This window comes from Apis dorsata, unplaced genomic scaffold, assembly GCF_000469605.1.
Source record: "Apis dorsata unplaced genomic scaffold, Apis dorsata 1.3 scaffold_4, whole genome shotgun sequence".
NCBI lineage: Eukaryota > Metazoa > Arthropoda > Insecta > Hymenoptera > Apidae > Apis > Apis dorsata.
This window is the reverse complement of record NW_006263307.1, coordinates 881,204-896,934: the sequence shown is the minus strand read 5'-3', so window position 1 is coordinate 896,934 and position 15,731 is coordinate 881,204. Positions and strand designations below refer to the sequence as shown.

Genomic DNA, 15,731 nt, shown 5'->3' with positions numbered 1-15,731 from the left:
AAATATAAAATATTAAGTTAAATTTTAATTTTTTACTTTTAATTTTAATTTTAAAAAGTTTTTTACTTTTATCTCTAATTTTAAAAACACTACTTAAAAAAGTAATACATTTTTAGAAGAATAGCTATTATGATACAATCTGTGTTGAATCATTAAAATAAAATTATAATTTAATAATTTAAAATTATAATATTATATGTATATTTTTTTTGTTTAAAATGAATATATTTTATTTCATATTAAATTATTATACTAATATTATCTAAATAATTATATAATTAATACTAAATAATTATATAAAATGAAAATATGTGATATACAATTTTCTGATATGCACAATGCACAATTTCCATCAGAGTGATTTTATAATTAATGTTACTATTTGCTTATTCCTATTTTCATATTACATCATTTAATTGTCATATATAATATACATTTTAGGTACAGATTATAAATTTAAATAAATGTTTAAAGGAATCAATTTAAGGACTAGTGGAAGGAATATTAGAATTCTGCGTACATGACTTACAAGTAGGTACTGCGCGTTGCGAATGGTGTCCAGCAAGAATACTATGTGCACCCATACATCTTGTACATAATACTTCTCCACATGACCAACAGTGATGCTAAAGAAAGAAAGAAGAAAATATAAATTATTAATTCTAAATAAAATCCTTAAGTATATATTTAAGTTCACCTTTTTGTTAAATGCATCAAATGTTGTAGAGCATGTACATTCTTCCATATTTCTAAATAACTTCCAGTCTAAAGCAACTGTTTTTAGTTCATTTTGTAATTGATTAATTTTTAACTTACACATTGATCTTTCTTCATGATTTGTATTCTCTATGATAGTTTCAGATAATGGATCTTTCATATATTTATTATCGAATTTTAATTTCGTTTGTATCCCCCTTTTTTGGATGTTATTTAAATTCAATGAATTTAAGGAATTGACTCTCTATTTAATATTGTGATAGTAATATTAGAAATTTAATAAAAAAAATAAAAATAATTAACTTTATACCTTCAAAAGAAGTTTAACATGATCTTCTAAACAACTAGTATGATCATGCATTATTAAAAGATAATCTTCGTATGTCTCTCTTGGATGAATACCATTCTCAAATCTGAAGTATAATCCTCGCCATAAACTGAAAAATTACTTTTTTATGGAATTTTAATTTATAGTATCTAAATATGTAAACATAAAAAAATTATATATTACGTGATGCATTGTGGTGCTAATTTAGGTTGAAGAACAGAACTAGTATCTTCATTGAATCGATTACATTTATATAAAGGATTTATATATTCATGCATATTATTTGCTATATATCCCCATAGAGAGTATGTTCTTTCAGATAGTCTAAAAATAATTAAATAGAAATTAAATGATATAATGAATAAATTATTATAAATTATTTAAATTATTAAAAATGATACCTTAAAATTTGTCTTTCTTTTTCTGAGTTTGCTATAAAAGTACCATGTTGACAACTATGTACATGATCATGGAGAGTTATTAAGAAAAATTCATTGAATTGAAATTTATGAGGATATTGCAACAATAATTGATAAGTTGCATCAATAAATTGTGTAAAAATTGGTGCTAATTCTTTATTATCACAGTTAATGTGACCACAACGATCACTAAATTTATGTCCAAAAGCCAACCAATCTTTTTCTATTAAAGCCTAGAAATAAAATAAAATATATATTTCTATATTTAAGAAATTAAATTATATATACTATAAATTTATAATTAAATCAATGATTCATATCTTACTTGGAAACCTTGAATTGTTCTATAATATGGATCCAATAATAGAGCACTTAATGAACATACTTGAGCAGTGCGATCCCAGCCATCACTGCAATGTACTACTACACTAACTCCGTTTGAAACTGCCCTAGCAATAAACCAAGCAGTTTCTAAAATAGATCGTATATGTTTTAACCATCCACTGCTTTCCAAATTATTTAAAAATGTAGTCATTGATGTCATTCTTTGTACTAAATAATAATTAAAAATATCAAAATAATAAAAAATTATAATTTGCATAGAAATTTTGAAACATTTATGCTTACAATCTATTAATTTATTTAAGCTCGTTCTCATTACATGAATGTTTTCAATACCAAAAAAGTGAAATTTTATATTATCATAAAAGTTCTCATTTTCATATCCTTTTCCCGTAGCTCTATTAGCAAAGGCATTGATCTAAATAGATAAAATAAAAAATTAACTTTTCTTAGAAATTTAAAAAATTGAATAATTGAAATTGAAATTATATAACTGAAACAAATTTTATAATAGCTTATCAAAATAATTTTTATTATAAAAATAAATTTTAATTATAAAAATATTTTAATGGATTTAACTCACTCGTGGTCGTGTATCTACAACATACATATATTTAGAACTATTATTTGTACGCAAAATATTATACATTATTTGTTCATCCTCAGGACATCGTGCACTGAATCCTGATAAAGGTTGGCTACATCGACAAATAGCAGCCTATAAAATATATCATTTATAATCTGTTAATTTTTTCAAGAGTTTTCATTTAATATATACCTTATTGGAATGTAAATATGTTAAAACTGGTAATCTTCCTCTACTTCTAAACTTTGCACTACCTATTAAGATGCTATTGGCACATGTGCTAGGTACATATAAATATTTTGGATAAGTATCGCAGAGCTAAAAATTAAATGAATAAATATATAAAATATATTTATAAATCTTATATATATATTAAATATATAACATTATATTATATATTAAATATATATAATTAACTATAGACATTAATACCTCATAATTTGTATTTAAATATGTTAGAGACCATTCTTCATTTGGAACACCTTGTCTTTGAAATTCACTTTGCACATTAAAAAAATTCCATCCTGCGTGCTGTGGTAAGGTGTCCTTAATTGGCTGATAATGAAAACAATAAAGATCTTCTATACTTACTGAAAAAAAAACATGATATTAAATAAATTTTTTAACTATAAAAATATATATTACCTGGACAAGATAATTTTGATAAGGTAAGATATATATCATGGCAATCTCGTTCTTTTGGAATGACAAATGTTACAATATAAAAATGTTTGCATTTAATGCACAATGGACAACCTGTTGTAGTTAATGGTTGTTTTTCTATATTTGCAATATGAGTATATAATATCTAAAATAAAAAATATTAAGAATATTTACATTAATTGAAAATGAAAATGAAAAAAAAAATAAATATGTAATTATATTAAATAATTATAGTTAAAATTTAATATAACTTATTTATTATCATACCCAAATTTTTTTCTTCCCATTTCGTTCTGTAAATATAAGATGTGTTACTGTTAAGTAAAGAGTACCAATAGAATGATTGTTACTATATTTATCTAAAATTCTGACGTTTTCTACCTAAAATCATAAAATTTGCACTTATAATGACAGATGTCATAATAGCATTATATATTGTTATGATATTAATTATCTTTCAAAGCTATCAATAAATATATATTTTATGAATTTTATTTATTAGAAATAAATATAAAAAATTTTTTAATTATTTTTATATAATTATATAAACAATTTTTTTTTCATTGATATCAATGTAGCGGCTAATAAAACATATTGGTGAATAATATATTAATAGATGTTCGAAATTATGATTTAAAATTTATTCATGAAACAACTTTGCTATACATAAAACAGATATTTATTTTGATACCTTTGGAATCTTTATTTGATCCATTTCGTTCCGTTCTTTTTCAATTGTTTATTCCTAACCATTTGATGAATTATAAATTGGGTACCACTGATCTATTACTACAGTGTTTCTCAATGCGTTTTCATTAGACAATATAAAACAAAATACTTCTTTTGACATTAATACAATTTAGTCAAAGATTATGAAAGTTGTTATATGTTTTATATAAAAAAATAATATTAATATTAATATTAATTATTAACATTTTTTTATATTTAAAATTTTTTATGTATTGATCATAGATGGCAGCAAAGGAAAAAACATTATATTTTTAAAGATTATTTTATAAGTTTCGAAATAAATATTAATATATTTATGTATTTTAATATTTACTTTAATAAAAAATTATTTAATTTAATTTTAGATTATTAAAACTTTTTATAATTAATTATCTAAATTTTAAAATTAATAATGAGCAATAAAACTGGTAATATAAATGATTTTCATGTAATATAATTATCTTTAAAAAAACTATTTGTTGTAATAATTTTATTTTTATAGGAGAGATAGATCCTATACAAAAAGAATTAGCAGGTCGTGTACGTGAAGTTGGAAATCATGCAATTTGGAGTTTATCTAGTTGTAAACCTGGTTTTGGTGTAGATCAATTACGCGATGATATCACAGAAACTTATTGGCAATCTGATGGACAACTTCCACATTTGGTAAACATTCAGTTCAAAAGAAAAACAACAATTTGTGATATATGTATATATACAGATTATAAGCTAGATGAAAGTTATACTCCTAGTAGGTAGGAAATTTATATCTTTTATTAGCTGGAAATAATAAATTTTTATTTAATTATTACTGTTATCAGTAAAATATATATTATATTTTTAGAATAAGTATTAGAGCAGGCACAAACTTTAATGATCTTCAAGAAATAGAAGTCATGGATCTAAATGAACCAAGTGGCTGGGTTATCATTCCTATAAAAGATATAAATGACAGACCTATTAGAACATTTATGATACAAATAGCTGTAATAAGTAACCACCAAAATGGACGAGATACACATATGAGGCAAATTAATGTTTATAGTCCAACACAAGATATTCTTGGACCACCTGCTTCCTATATTGCAGGTCAATTTCTTACAAATGAATTTTTGCGTTATGCTACAGTTAGATAAAAAAATAAATATTATTAATTTCTTACTATTACAAATTTGATTTTTAATTATCATCTCATATTGTTATTTTATTTCTTGAATATTAATAAAATATTCATTAAAAATTAGATGAGTAAAAATCTATATAAAATTGTATATTATATATCTATACATATATTTAAATTCAAATTAATTCTATTATCAAGAATGAAAAAAATATAAACATACATGTTTGTCTTTATGTATACTTAAAGACTTTCCTTTTATCCATAATTTCTAGTTATGAATCAATACTCTAAGTAATAAGAATTTGAATATGAATTTGAAATTTGAATTTGAATATGTTGAAATTTTTGTTTATTTTAATATTAATTAATATTACAACATGTGATATATATACAAAAGAAAATTATTTTGTAAACACTGCATTTAAATATACTTCTGATTTCTTTGAAAAATTGAAGTTAAACTATGGTATAAATTTCTTAATAATAATATAAAGTTAAAATGTTATTTCTATATTTTATTTAAAAATTTCATTTTTAGCATCAAAAGATTTTAATAATAATACATTGTCTAAAATTAATAAAAATATTATGGAATACATTAAAAATGCATCAAAAATTTCTTTTCGTCATAAAAGAGAATTATATGAAAATTCTGAAAGAGGTAAGCACATATACATTTAAAAATAATTTTAGTTTTAGAAATAATAAGTATGTGTATTTTCTTTTCTATAAATATTTATTTACATGATAATATTTATTTATTAATCTTATATTTGAGTAGATTTACCACTAATACCAAACAATTCTTTAAATGCATATTGCAATGTATGTTCCATTAAATATTTTAATAATTGACCCATATCATTATGACGTCCTGAACTATTAAATGATATCTCTTGAAAATTGCTGAATTTACGCATTTCATCAATGTTTTTACAATCTTCCTCTCTCTCTTCTAATTGTAATAATATTTTCTGCCAATTCATTGATTTTATCTAAAATTTTTGAAATTATGAAAATATGAAATGAAAAATTTATTAAACTAAAAAAATTGATACCTTTTGCCAACAATAAACACAATCTTCTAAAGCACCTTCCAAACAAATTACTCCAGGTTTTCCTGCCAAACAAAAACCTGTAAGGCAATTTTCTTGTGCTAAATCAATTACTTTCTTTCTTTTAAATTTACTATATATATGATGACTATAAATCCAATATCTGGAAAAATTTGTAGGTTTCTCATGTTCTTTGTTCTTGTTTTTATTATTAAGTTTTTTATCTTTATTTTTATTAGATTCTGTAAGATAATTTTCACCATTATCCTGCAGCCATGATATTAACATATAAATGCAAGGTTCATTCTCCTTTTGCTGCTTAAGAATATCATTTAATGATTGATTCAAAAGCAACTGTTGACTTCGATTGAGAAAAGAACTTCTTGCATAAATCTCTGGTTTTTCTTTAGGATAGTTAGATGATAAACTAATTAATAATTCTATTGATCCCTGTGAATGAGCAAATTCTTCATTTCTAATACAGATATTGATATATTACATTGATTACAATATTTTTTTTTAATCTTACATCATTTAATGAAATTTCAATTGAATATTCCAATTTTTGAGGCACTTCGTTCATAGGATTTTTAATGAACTCATTAATATGAGCCAATACTCCATGATCGCCAATTACTAATTCTTTTGGATAAACAGATTGTAATGCTTCTAATTCGTAAACTTGAGCTGTTAAATTTTCACTTAGTTCTTCATACGTGGACATATTGCACGTTGAAACATATATATAGAAGTTTATAATCTAAAAGAAAAATTAATAATAATAAGAACAGTAATTGACCATAATATTTAGTATTATTACGACAATAAAATAAAATAAAAATGAAATAGGTTCAAAAGGTTAAAGTTATTGGTATCAGCTGATACCAAACACATATATGTAAACAAATAAATCGATTATTAAATTGTTAAATCGATAATAATCATTTGTATTAAATCGAATTTAATTTTAAATTATTAACTTTACAGATGATATTAATATACTTAATGGATTTCAAAACATCAATAAATTAAATTTTGAAGATGTTCAAGATATAAATTTTTTTTCTTTTCAATATGAATTTGAAACAATATGGTTTGTTGTAATTTTGGATACTTCCAAATTATCTTTATATCAAATAAATGTAATTATTATATTATATATATATTTTATTATTTTTATAAAATCAAAATGAAAATATCGAATATTCTTATTTAAATTATTTAAATTAATTTTAGAATGGAAGTTTTTATAACATTAGTAATTATTTTGTACAAAATGGAACACAAATAATTGTAAACAATTGTACTTATGGAGCCCTTTTTATAATTCAAAATCAAAATGGACCAATACTTATCTTAAGTTTCACTAAAATTTTAGACAAATATTATCTGCAACAAATTCAAGATTTTGAATTAAATAATACGACGCATTTATCGATATGGAATGGAATTAATCAATTACGCTTAGCCATTGTTTCTCATTCAAATATTTCAATTTATACCTGGTTTAATAATTACTTTGATCTAATGCAGATTATTAATATTAGTACAAAAAAAATAATTCCTTTTCAAAATAAAGGATTCATGTATTTAGCAGTAACTGGATCTACTACATTGATTTTTAAATATTTTTTAAAATCTAATAAATTTTTAATCATACAAAGATTACCACCAAGTCAGGATGTCTCTTATTTTCAATTAAATAAACAACATTTCATGGAATATTTTTTAATTTTATCAATGAAATCTTCTATTATTATTTATAAGGAATTACATAATCGTTTTGTACCATTTCAACAAATTTCTTTTAGCAAGATTATTGTACCAATTATTTCAAATAAAGCTATTATAATCTTAACTTTACATAAAAACACCATAATAGCTTATCAATATGATGGTTGGAAATTTATAAAAATAAATACAAAATTATTTGGAATTATTCAATATAATCTAGTAACATTATATGGAAAAGAATTATTATTAATTAAAAATAAAAATAATAAATGGACATTAAAACAACTACTTTGGATTAAAAAAAAATCTTACAAAAATTTACGAAAAGAAATAAAAATATGGAATATCAATGTCAAGAATAAACTTCAAAAAATAACAGAAGAAATTCCAAATTTTAAGTTAAATTTTAAAATTTTGAAGGGTCATATTGATCAACTTCAAGTTCACAATGTAAGATCATTTAAACTTAAATAAAATAATGCCAATCTAATGTAAATTTTCATTTATAGATAAATGATTATAACTTACAAATATTGAAAAATGCATCAAAACTATACAATAGATTGATCAATAAATTTCAAGCACAAAAGATTATTATCAATAATAAGTGGCAGTCTAAAAAATTAATTGTTGCTTCATTGCATGCAAAAAAAATTCAAATAAAATGTAAAACAAATTGTAAATTTAATCGATTGTATGTAAAAGAAAATCATAATTTCCTATTCAAGTTAATAATATCAAAAAATAAAAATCAACTATCGGATTTTAAAGAATTAAATATCAAAGAAATAAAAAATTGGAAATGTCCACTTTTAAGTTTTGCAATAAAAGATATTATTATTCACAAGTTGATTAATGGAATATCTTTAAATTATTTACAAAAAAATGCTCTGAAAATAATTAATGATCAAGAAATCTTTGGTAATACATTTTTTTTAATAATTAAAAAAATACTATAAATATTTTATAATAATTATAAAATAAGAGATATATGTTAAAAATAATTTATGATATATATATATATATATATATTTTAGGAAAGCATATTTTTATTAATATGAAGGCAATAAATATTTTTATGCCATTAAATATTGCTACTTATTTTACAAATCAAGAAATAAGATTAAAAGAGATAAAAGTTAAACAATTAAACTTAATAACTGGTGGAATTTTATTACCATTAAATAGTTTATCCACAACAGTTATTAATTTCATCAAAACACCTCAATTAAAAATAAAGAATAACATTTCTTTAAAAGGGAAACAAACTGGGAAAGGATCAATAAGATTAGGACCTGTAATAGATATTACTAAATCCATGAATTTGTATAATAATTTCAGTTTAGAAAATGTTAAAATTGAGAACTTGAAATCCATAGATTTAATTACCAAAACAGGATCAATCAAAAATACTTTATCAAATGCAATAACTTTATATGATAATGTACCAATATCTTTAATTCTTTCAAGTGAAAAAATGGTAAAAAAAAAAAAATAATAATAATATAAATTTTTATTAATAATTTTTATAATATATTTTTATAATAATAATTAAAAATAATTTGAATTCTAATTTAGAAATGGAGCAATATTACATTACATAGTCCTAAAAAATGGATTACTGTGAATTTTCAAAATATTAGTATTATATCAGGAAAGAAGCATATTTTTCATAATGTACAGATAACAAAGTTTTCTTATGACAATTTAAAATTTTCATTGTATGTTTATTTAATATTTATGATAATTAAAAATTTAGTAACATAAAATAAATATACTTAAATAATATTCTCTTATTTAAAGGAATAAGAATTTATTCTTAAAGGATTCAAAATTATGTGCTACTTTTATTTTTGCACCAAAAATTAGAACTTTATTTTTAACAGGGAATAATATTACTGTACAAAAATTAATCAGTTCGCACATTTTTGGAAATATAGGTCTATATTCTACTAATAATTCAACAATTTCTTTCAACCCTGTTTTATATGAAAAGAAATACTGTCATAATATCATTGCAAAAAATATATTTGCATTACAGCTGAATAATTTAAATTTAACAGGTAAATAATAAAAAAAATAAAAATAATTTTTTATATACTATTATATTAAATATATTAAACATAAAATATAATATTATATTTTGTGTTCAATATTATAATTTAATATTATCATTCAATAAATTATTATTATAATATTATATATTATATTTTTATAATAATTTATTTTTTAATTATATAGATTTGAAAAGACTTGTAAATATATGGATTGAGCCTAATTTTCTTAATACTTCAATAAATACAATAAACTTGATAACAAATATTCTTCGACCACCTCTTCAATTTTATATAGAAATGCCTAAAATAATAAAAAATATAATATTTCAACAAAATGTTCTTGTAAATAATATTAATGGAATAAATTTCAGCAATTTCTTGTTGAATACTATAAAGTTTAATGATATGGTATCTATGCAAAATATAACATTTCGTAAGTTATAAACTTTCTTTTTTATTCATTATTTCATATTCATTTTTATATATTTATTATTTATTATTATTTTAGTTATTTAATTATTATAATTTTATTTTAGGTAATGGTATCAGTACAAATGATATATATGTTTCTTATCCTCCATTCAATTTGATAAATATAAAAAAGGATTTTAATCTTTATAAAAAAAGAATTTCTGGAAACATTAAAGTAAATGCAATAAATTTACCATATGTTTTTAAAATTATTGAAAACAAAACTCTAGTTGATATTTCCATTATGGGATCTATAAAATTTTGTTATGAACCAATCATAAAAAATGTAAACGATATCAAATTAAAAAAATTATCTTCAGAAATTTGGATGATAACAAATACTATAACAATACTTCATGGAAAAAATATGCACTTTCATGATATAATGATAAAAAAATATGTTGCTTTAAATGTAAGCAATAAAATTAATATGTATATTTTATCTTAATAATATAGTAATATAAAATATTTAAATTTAATATAATTAATAATTTTATATTAAATTATTAAATTTAATATAATAAAATTAAATTAATAAAATAATGATCAATTTTTAGAATTTAACAAATATATTAAGTTTCAAAATGTGGAACAATATTTTGAAATCTATTTTAAGTAAAACAAAGTTACAGGAAATAGAATTTCCTGCATCTTTTAATGATATCAAAATTTCTAACATTGTAAGTTCAAATATTTCAACTATAATATCTTCATTATCAGATTTCAATAATATACTTGAAAATTCTTTGCTAAAAAATAAAGATCAAGAAGTGAAGACAAAATGGATATTCAATAAATTAAAAATTTCAGGTAATAATAATTATATAATTATAAAAGAAAAATTAAATATCTTTCTTTTATTGATTTTTAAATAATTATAATAAATCTTACATTTATAAGATACAGGAAACTTACATATAAAGCAAACAATTAATAATCTATATCTTAAAAGTGATATTATGAGACATAGTTCCAAAGAAAATATTGTAACTGGAAAAAAAAAAGTTTTAGCTTTGATAGTTGAAAATTTAAATGGTTACAATTTTAATAAATGGACAACTAATGCTTTAATGCAAACAAAAAAAGATATAATCATCGAAGGACGAAAAAAATTTAGTATCGTTACATTCAACAATATAAAGTAATGAATAAATTTAATTTATTATTAACTTATCATTAATTATTAATTTAATAAAAATTAATATTGATTATATAGAATGTCTAGAACTATAATGGGCTATGCTATAGAAAAAGTATTAAGAAAATCTACAAATCAAATAATCTATAGCCAAAAAACAATTCAAGGTTTTATCAGTGCATCTGAGTTTATTATTAATGGCTTAATAAATGATGTAAATTTGACTAAACTAGTACATCATCAATTAAAAAAAAATAATTCTCTTCAAACAATAAGAACAGGAATTGAGTTACATAATAACTTAAATATTATTGGAAATCTTACAATCAAAGGTGCTTATGAAAAATCAGAAATGAAAATTTTTGACAGAAATTACTCAAATGCCCAAACTATTATTAAAAGGATGAAAAGATTTATAAGAACTGCAGAAATAATTAATATAGCTTTACAAAGTATTTTTTCATTTTCATTATTTTTTTTTTATTAAAAAAAAAATCTTTGAAATGAATATTTTAATATTTGGTTGCCATTACAGATCGAGCAATTTATATAAATAAATTGGAGATTATAAATGACACTATCAATGTTTTTAATAAATCTATGATTATTCACTATAATGCAGTACAATGTAATTCTAAAAAGTTTTCTTCATATTGTATCAGTAAATATGCAAAAGAATTTATTTTTCAAACAAATATCGGCAATTTTATATTGCTACAATCAATAATGATAGACGAAAAAGAATTCATTGTTCTTGTAAAATTTAATTCCATATCCATATATTCATTTATTAACGTAGGAAATAATTTTGTTCATTTAATAGGTTTGTATACTTATTTAATTTCAATTTATCTTTGAAATGTGTATCTTGTCAAAATAATTTTAACTCTTATTCGAATCATTATCAAATTATTGAATCATTATTTAAATATCAATTTTATCTCCGAATTATTTTTGAATATTTATAATTTTTGATTTGTTATTGAAAAATATATTGATTTAATTTTTATATCAATACTCTTAAAAATATAAAGAATAATTTATATAATCAATAAGTAATAAATAAATATTGTTTTTTATTTGAATTTCTTTAAATTTTAGGCTTTTATTTTTTAAAATAAAATAATGTTGTAAAATATCACAAATAATACTGCATAAAATTAATACTAGTTTTTTAGAAAAAGAAGAAAATTGTGTAATTTATTCATTTACATACAAAAAATGTACAATTTAAAATATTCTCTCGAAATAAATATAACATTATTTTAAATTACAATTGAATACGTGCATAGTATATAAATGCTTTACAGACTGCTATTAATAATCTAAAAATAATAAAAATAATGAAAAATTATAACAATGTAATATATTTAATTAAAATTTCAGATTTATATTTTCCCAATATAATGGATGCGTTTGTGGAACAAAAGTGGCATGGATTTGGATTATGGATTATCTTGCGATTGACTTCACAGACTCTAGTATTACTTTATCAACCATGGGGGAATATACAACAATATATTTTGCCTGTTACGGACGTATTTTCAATAAATAAATCTCCGAATGATCAACTTTTGTTACTATTATCAAATGGTATATGGGATCTTGAAGGATTAGCTAGTCCTCGTAATATCATTGAGATTCCCCTCAAAGGAAGAATAGAAACTGTTGTTGATAGATTCAATTATTATGTAAAGTGTATTTCAAAAAATGAAACAACTTTGATGAAAGCTCGATATGTATGAAATTAAAGATTGTTAAATTAATTCATTATAACTTTGTAAACACAGTGGAAAAATTTTAATGAAAACTTATTGTTAATTATTAAATGTTTCAATGATGATTTTGATATTTAATATATCTATAGTAAATGATGTATAATTATCGTTATGTGATATAAAGAAGTTATATGATAAGTTATTTCATTAATTCTTGATATTTTAATAATAATTTGGAAGTTTAATATTTAGTAATTAATGTATAATTATCATTATTTAGTCTAGAATGTAATAAAATAGAATTTTTCAAAATTGTATAAAAGTATTAAATCCGTAATTATAGAAAAATTTTTACAACAATAACATGTTGTTTTAACTTATCAAATATTGACTTTAGTAAATTTTCAATAATTTCAATTTTATAAAAGAATCCAAATTGTTTTTCAAACATTCTTCAACTAATTATTAGTATTATTATTATTATTATTATTATTATTACGTTTATTAGTAAAATACGGTCCAGTAGCAACAGTGGTGGATATCGTCATCTGAGAAAAGTAAAAAAATTATTTTTAAAATAATTTCTTATATTAAAAAAAAAAGCATTAATAATTAAAAAGCATTAATAAAGCATTAAATTAAAATACAAACTCTTGCCGCTTTCTTAATTACGGTGACATCTTCAGGTTTTGCCTTGGGATCTGCATTTGTCTTTTTCTTTTCTTCTACTTTAAATAGTTTCTATAAAATAAATATTTTTTAATATATTACATAATTTAATTTATTAAGTAAAAAAACAAAATTAAAAATTATTGATTTAAAACTAGAAATTTATGCAAATTCATATTTATATTATTATTATTAATATTCTCACTGGATCTTTCGCAGAAAATTTCTCTTCGAATTTTTTCTTTTCTTGTATTGCATTATTAAGAGCTGCTTGTTCAGCGGGTGTAAGAATCAAAAGTCTAGGATCCATAGCGATCCACTCGCTGTTGATGACCTGATCCATCTTCCATCGTTTTGAGACATCAGGTTCTAGGAGACGAGCTACTAATTTCTTCACTTGATCGCTCAAAGTTTCTGCAATCTTACTGCGAAACTTCCATTTACGGTTTGTTTGTTGCTCATATAATCGTTTGATATCAGTATCATCGAATGGCATCGATTTATTTAATAGAATATACAAGATGACTCCGAGAGACCAAAGATCTGCGATCTTGGGATTATATGGAGATGCACGAAGAATCTCCGGGGCGGCATAGGATAAAGAACCGCAATAGGTATCGCTCATAACACGTTTACCTCGATTATCTATTACGTAACGAGCAAATCCGAAATCAGCAAGTTTTACATTAAGATTCGATGTTAAAAGAACATTTTCGCATTTCATATCTCTGTGAGCGATTTCCATTTCATGTAAATATTGAAGACCTGAAAAAAATAATAAAATCATCAGTAAAAATTTATTAAATTATATATAATTTTATATAATTCGAAGTATAGAATAACACTTTCTAACAGTATATAAAATAATATTACATATTTATTTTTATTGAAATAAATTATTATATTTTTAAATAAAGAATCATTAAAATTTCATGAAAATATTTATATTTATCAAATTATTATAAAATTTGATAAATATAATTTTCATTATAATATATTTAAAAATATATTTTAATTTTCATTGTCATATATTATGATACCAAGCGCAAGTTGACGAAACCATACGCGCGCTTGTCCTTCTGCAACCGCACCATTCTTCAAAATGAATTCTAGGAGATCACCGTTTTCAGCATAACGCATAAATATATAATATTTAGTACGTCTTTGAAATATGCTATGAACATGCACTACATGAGGGTGATTCAATTTCACTAAGATATCAAGTTCTCGAGGAAGAAATTTTCGTACAAAATCCTTAGGTGCTACTCCTGTATCTATAACTTTACATGCCAAGGTACTATTTTTGTCTGGATCAGATTCCGGTTTATACTCCGCCAGATATACCTACGATTAAATAACGATGATGAATTTTATGTAATATTAATTGAAGAAAAATTGAAGAATTTTATTTGATTATAGGATTCAAATTTAAATATAGAAAATGACTTTACCGACTGAGATGAAAAAGAATTTGAATTTTATCATCTTTTTTATGAATTGGTTACCGTATCATTTTATAATATGATTTATGAGATGGTTAATTAACCTTTGCGTAAGCACCTTCACCCAGCTTTTTTAAGAATTTATAACCGCGAGCGAATAAAACTGCCTCCTCGGATGAAGTCTGACTCAAACTCGTCATGAGATTTCACAATCCACAAGTGACATCCTACTGGTTCTATTATCATAACTTATAATTATTTCATTTTTTGTCATAAAAAAAATATATTATTATTTTATTATTAAATTTATATTTCTTATTTCGTTTCTATAATTTTATCTTATTATTTAATAATATATATCATGATGGTTAGGTAATTGCTGATTAAAATTAATAAAAATTAATATTACATTAATATTAAAAATTTTTTTCAAATTACTAATATATTTTATAACTATTGTTATATTTTGTCATAATTTAGAATTATTTCTTTCACTTACTTTTATTTACCAAGCAAGATTGTAATAAAATAGAGTTTTGA

At 21.5% G+C, this 15,731-nt stretch overlaps 5 protein-coding genes across 9 annotated transcripts; 2 read left to right on the top strand and 3 right to left on the bottom strand.

Annotated features, from left to right (window-relative positions):
* Positions 1-292: 292 nt before the first annotated feature.
* LOC102673491 (myotubularin-related protein 6) lies at positions 293-3,909 on the bottom strand. 5 transcript variants are annotated; one of them, XM_006607356.2, is made up of 13 exons: positions 3,747-3,909; positions 3,323-3,436; positions 3,038-3,200; positions 2,825-2,982; positions 2,585-2,710; positions 2,390-2,524; positions 2,092-2,224; positions 1,790-2,016; positions 1,447-1,697; positions 1,229-1,369; positions 1,028-1,154; positions 698-961; positions 293-626 (listed from the first exon to the last, which is right to left on the bottom strand). In XM_006607356.2, the coding sequence occupies exons 1-13, from the start codon at positions 3,768-3,770 to the stop codon at positions 483-485; spliced, it is 2,007 nt and encodes a 668-aa protein (XP_006607419.1). In that variant the 5' UTR covers positions 3,771-3,909; the 3' UTR covers positions 293-482. The 5 variants fall into 5 exon arrangements, with proteins under 5 accessions (XP_006607419.1, XP_006607420.1, XP_006607423.1 ...); XM_006607358.2 differs by having other exon boundaries at positions 390-626; positions 817-961; XM_006607357.2 differs by lacking the exon at positions 3,323-3,436 and having other exon boundaries at positions 3,747-3,874.
* Positions 3,910-3,929: 20 nt separating this feature from the next.
* On the top strand, positions 3,930-5,126 carry LOC102673044 (anaphase-promoting complex subunit 10). Its single transcript, XM_006607352.2, has 3 exons — positions 3,930-4,212; positions 4,287-4,539; positions 4,629-5,126. Exons 1-3 carry the CDS (start codon positions 4,197-4,199, stop codon positions 4,918-4,920), a joined length of 561 nt encoding a protein of 186 aa, XP_006607415.1. The 5' UTR covers positions 3,930-4,196; the 3' UTR covers positions 4,921-5,126.
* Positions 5,127-5,620: 494 nt separating this feature from the next.
* LOC102672910 (RWD domain-containing protein 2A) lies at positions 5,621-6,823 on the bottom strand. Its single transcript, XM_006607351.2, has 3 exons — positions 6,492-6,823; positions 5,966-6,412; positions 5,621-5,902 (listed from the first exon to the last, which is right to left on the bottom strand). The coding sequence occupies exons 1-3, from the start codon at positions 6,684-6,686 to the stop codon at positions 5,675-5,677; spliced, it is 870 nt and encodes a 289-aa protein (XP_006607414.1). The 5' UTR covers positions 6,687-6,823; the 3' UTR covers positions 5,621-5,674.
* On the top strand, positions 6,731-13,331 carry LOC102675429. The gene is made up of 15 exons (XM_031515011.1): positions 6,731-6,860; positions 6,950-7,104; positions 7,199-8,146; positions 8,206-8,303; positions 8,514-8,617; positions 8,734-9,176; positions 9,275-9,417; positions 9,500-9,759; positions 9,938-10,186; positions 10,290-10,636; positions 10,782-11,034; positions 11,125-11,365; positions 11,441-11,814; positions 11,898-12,185; positions 12,749-13,331. Exons 3-15 carry the CDS (start codon positions 7,490-7,492, stop codon positions 13,105-13,107), a joined length of 3,816 nt encoding a protein of 1,271 aa, XP_031370871.1. The 5' UTR covers positions 6,731-6,860; positions 6,950-7,104; positions 7,199-7,489; the 3' UTR covers positions 13,108-13,331.
* A 104-nt stretch (positions 13,332-13,435) lies between these two features.
* On the bottom strand, positions 13,436-15,435 carry LOC102671689 (testis-specific serine/threonine-protein kinase 3-like). Its single transcript, XM_006607342.2, has 5 exons — positions 15,296-15,435; positions 14,790-15,093; positions 13,955-14,514; positions 13,732-13,821; positions 13,436-13,628 (listed from the first exon to the last, which is right to left on the bottom strand). Exons 1-5 carry the CDS (start codon positions 15,389-15,391, stop codon positions 13,539-13,541), a joined length of 1,140 nt encoding a protein of 379 aa, XP_006607405.1. The 5' UTR covers positions 15,392-15,435; the 3' UTR covers positions 13,436-13,538.
* Between the last annotated feature and the right edge of the window lie 296 nt (positions 15,436-15,731).

What these genes read in the sequence shown, in the direction of transcription:
- LOC102673491 (XM_006607356.2), bottom strand. Translation starts at nt 3,770, where the DNA reads ATGGATCAAATAAAGATTCCAAAG. An exon ending in CATATTTACATTCCAATAAG is followed by an intron (nt 2,525 to 2,584) that starts GTATATATTAAA and finishes TATATTTTATAG; the next exon opens with GCTGCTATTTGTCGATGTAG. An exon ending in AAAGAAAGACAAATTTTAAG is followed by an intron (nt 1,370 to 1,446) that starts GTATCATTTTTA and finishes AATTATTTTTAG; the next exon opens with ACTATCTGAAAGAACATACT.
- LOC102673044 (XM_006607352.2), top strand. An exon ending in GAAAGTTATACTCCTAGTAG is followed by an intron (nt 4,540 to 4,628) that starts GTAGGAAATTTA and finishes TTATATTTTTAG; the next exon opens with AATAAGTATTAGAGCAGGCA.
- LOC102672910 (XM_006607351.2), bottom strand. Translation starts at nt 6,686, where the DNA reads ATGTCCACGTATGAAGAACTAAGTGAAAATTTAACAGCTCAAGTTTAC. An exon ending in TTGAAATTTCATTAAATGAT is followed by an intron (nt 6,413 to 6,491) that starts GTAAGATTAAAA and finishes GCTCATTCACAG; the next exon opens with GGATCAATAGAATTATTAAT. An exon ending in GTGTTTATTGTTGGCAAAAG is followed by an intron (nt 5,903 to 5,965) that starts GTATCAATTTTT and finishes CAAAAATTTTAG; the next exon opens with ATAAAATCAATGAATTGGCA.
- LOC102675429 (XM_031515011.1), top strand. Translation starts at nt 7,490, where the DNA reads ATGCAGATTATTAATATTAGTACAAAAAAAATAATTCCTTTTCAAAAT. An exon ending in TAATGATCAAGAAATCTTTG is followed by an intron (nt 8,618 to 8,733) that starts GTAATACATTTT and finishes TATATATTTTAG; the next exon opens with GAAAGCATATTTTTATTAAT. An exon ending in AATTAATATAGCTTTACAAA is followed by an intron (nt 11,815 to 11,897) that starts GTATTTTTTCAT and finishes TTGCCATTACAG; the next exon opens with ATCGAGCAATTTATATAAAT.
- LOC102671689 (XM_006607342.2), bottom strand. Translation starts at nt 15,391, where the DNA reads ATGACGAGTTTGAGTCAGACTTCATCCGAGGAGGCAGTTTTATTCGCT. An exon ending in GTGAAGGTGCTTACGCAAAG is followed by an intron (nt 15,094 to 15,295) that starts GTTAATTAACCA and finishes ATTTAATCGTAG; the next exon opens with GTATATCTGGCGGAGTATAA. An exon ending in GTTTCGTCAACTTGCGCTTG is followed by an intron (nt 14,515 to 14,789) that starts GTATCATAATAT and finishes TATTTTTTTCAG; the next exon opens with GTCTTCAATATTTACATGAA.